The following is a 2,500-nucleotide window of genomic DNA, read 5'->3' as shown; positions in this document are numbered from 1 at the left end:
AGTGATAACAACTGCTGCATTTTTATTTTCAATGGAATTCATGTATAAAAAGATAAATCAGTTGTACTTTTCTAGCTTTGAATGTTTTTCTTTTTAAGTTTTTTGTTTGGGTTCCATATTTTTCTTCATTACATAACCAAAGTGCTTTTTACAGTTTTTCTATCTTTGCCAAAGCAAACGGTTCACAAACAGGGGACATGGAGATTGAAAAAGAGAAAAATACTGGAGCCTGGGAAGTGTTTGGGCTGGAGAATCTCAGCCGGAATACCAGAGAGTGAATGGAGGGCGGCTTCAACGTCTTCGGTGGTTGATGTTCTTCCCCCAGATATGATCTGACGGTACTCTGTCATGGCTTGACTTCTGAATTAAAGAGAGCACATGCAAACAGAAGAATGTACATTATTAAAGACCTGAGCAACATTGCATTTCTACAGCAAGACGAGTTGGATGAAACAAATACTCTGTGTTCCTCTTGTTTTTCTAATAATTGTTTTCTTTAGGAAGGAAGGAAATCTCTGTCCTCATCTGACAAGCTAACATACTTTCAATACACGATAACACACACCATGAAGCAACCTCCTCTGATCTCTACATGCATTGGAGGAAAAGGAGGAGGAGGAGGAGGAGGAGGAGGAGGAGGAGGAGGAAATGCGAAGAGCAGGTCGTCTCACCTCATCACTGGACAAACCAAGCCCCAGCTCATGCCTGGGCGTTCCTCCGTCTCCTGCCGAACGCCTTGGAGCCCACGTTGGTGGGCACAAAGTTGGTGTTCCCGATGCCCCCCGACCGGCTGAGGAAGTCGGCCAGCCGGTGGGTGACGCAGGTGGCCGTGTTGCAGGCGCGCTTCTGTGCTGTAACGCTGCTTCAGGAGAGGAAAACAGGGGTTAACCAAGCCCCACTCACCTGCCAACCACACTGCCACATGGACCAGATAAAGGGTGTACACGCACACAGATAACACATGAAACAGGTGAAACACACACACACACAGATTCCGCATGAAGCAGGTGAAACACACACGCACACAGATAACACATGAAACCGGCGAAACAAACACGCACACACAGAAACAAACAGCATATTCTACAAATACACTAAGCTACACGATCCATCTTCACACACACTCTCACATGCACACACACACTTGCACAAACACACTTGCGCGCACACACACAAACACACACACACACACAAACATACACACAGGCAAACACACTGCATAAAAAACATGCTATACCAGGAAATAGAAATACATAAAGAACCATAGCAGTGATTAGACAAACATAAGCTGAGCATAATACAAGCTACTGATAATATTCATACATAATTAGACTTCAGGGCATCATTTCTTCTTACCTTTGTTACTTGATGAGGGATTTATTTTTATTTTATTACGAGTCATTAAGAGTCCATAAGTAGAAGAACAAAACATTAGACCATTCCTTGACCGGTACCACTGAAGGGATTTTAAACCTTTGACATGAAGCTTATCCAATCAAAATGAAGATAGGCTAAGGCTTCTGGGTACAAAAATAAGTTTATTGAACAAGAGAAACAAGGGGTGTCAGGAGTGGCTCGTTTATTGAGGCTGGATGTTACTCAGATGTATTGGCTCCTTATTGTCACGACGGGGGGGGGGGGGGGTGAGGCCATAACATGATTGGTAGGCCTCAGATCACATGATTGGTTTACACACACAGAAATGAATCAACATTCCGCAGTTGGTGCTGCGGAGTAGTTACTACTTTTGATTTAAGCTAAAGTTACATATATCTGAACTACTATTGATTGTCGTCATTGCGTCATTGAGAGGAAAAGCCATTCTCTATTAAAATGGGAGGAGGCCGGAGGGAGGGTGTTCCCTCAAAGGAAGGGGGATGGATGATAATAGAAAAAAGGTTAGTGGTTTTCTGATGTCAATCGGGCAGGCAAAGATCCCCATGCAGCTGGCGTCTGTCAATCAAACAAGGATGCAGGGGAGAGGAGAAAATAGGAGAGGAGAGGAGGAGAGGAGAGAGGAGAGGAGGAGAGAGGAGAGGAGGAGAGGAGAGAGTAGAGGAGGAGAGAGGAGAGGAGGAGAGGAGAGAGGAGAGGAGAGGAGAGAGTAGAGGAGGAGAGGAGAGGAGGAGAGGAGAGAGGAGAGGAGAGGAGGAGAGGAGAGGAGGAGAGAGGAGAGGAGGAGAGGAGAGGAGGAGAGAGGAGAGGAGGAGAAAAAAAGGAGAGGAGAAGAGGAGAGAAGAGAGGAGAGGAGGAGAGAGGAGAGGAGGAGGAGATGACGGGGGGAGAGGCGAGGAGAGGGGAGGAGGAGAGAGGAGAGGAGAAGAGGAGAGAATAGAAAGAGCCATCAACAAAATGGCAGGCAGGTGGAAGGCGGGGCGGGGTAGGAGGGCGGGGCGGAGAGGAGGGAGGGGCGGGGTTCTCTAGATGCTGTCAAACGTGTCGCCGTAGCTTGCATAGCCGTCGCCGGCGGGCGCACTGCGCTTCCTCCCGGGCGTCCCCG

General features: G+C 47.4%; 1 protein-coding gene across 1 annotated transcript in view; it reads right to left on the bottom strand.

The window, feature by feature from the left end:
• Window positions 1-699: 699 nt before the first annotated feature.
• LOC307081040 (calcitonin gene-related peptide 1-like) overlaps window positions 700-2,500 on the bottom strand; it is a gene marked incomplete at both ends in the record, with an annotated part of 5,264 nt that continues 3,463 nt past the window's right edge. The window contains one exon of the mRNA XM_079744057.1: window positions 700-862. Coding sequence (XP_079600183.1) covers window positions 700-862 — 163 coding nt within the window. The remainder of the gene's footprint in view (window positions 863-2,500) is intronic.

This window comes from Pollachius pollachius (genome assembly GCF_949987615.1).
Source record: "Pollachius pollachius genome assembly, chromosome: 9".
In the NCBI taxonomy this organism is placed as follows: domain Eukaryota; kingdom Metazoa; phylum Chordata; class Actinopteri; order Gadiformes; family Gadidae; genus Pollachius; species Pollachius pollachius.
This window is presented reverse-complemented; position numbering and strand designations above follow the sequence as displayed.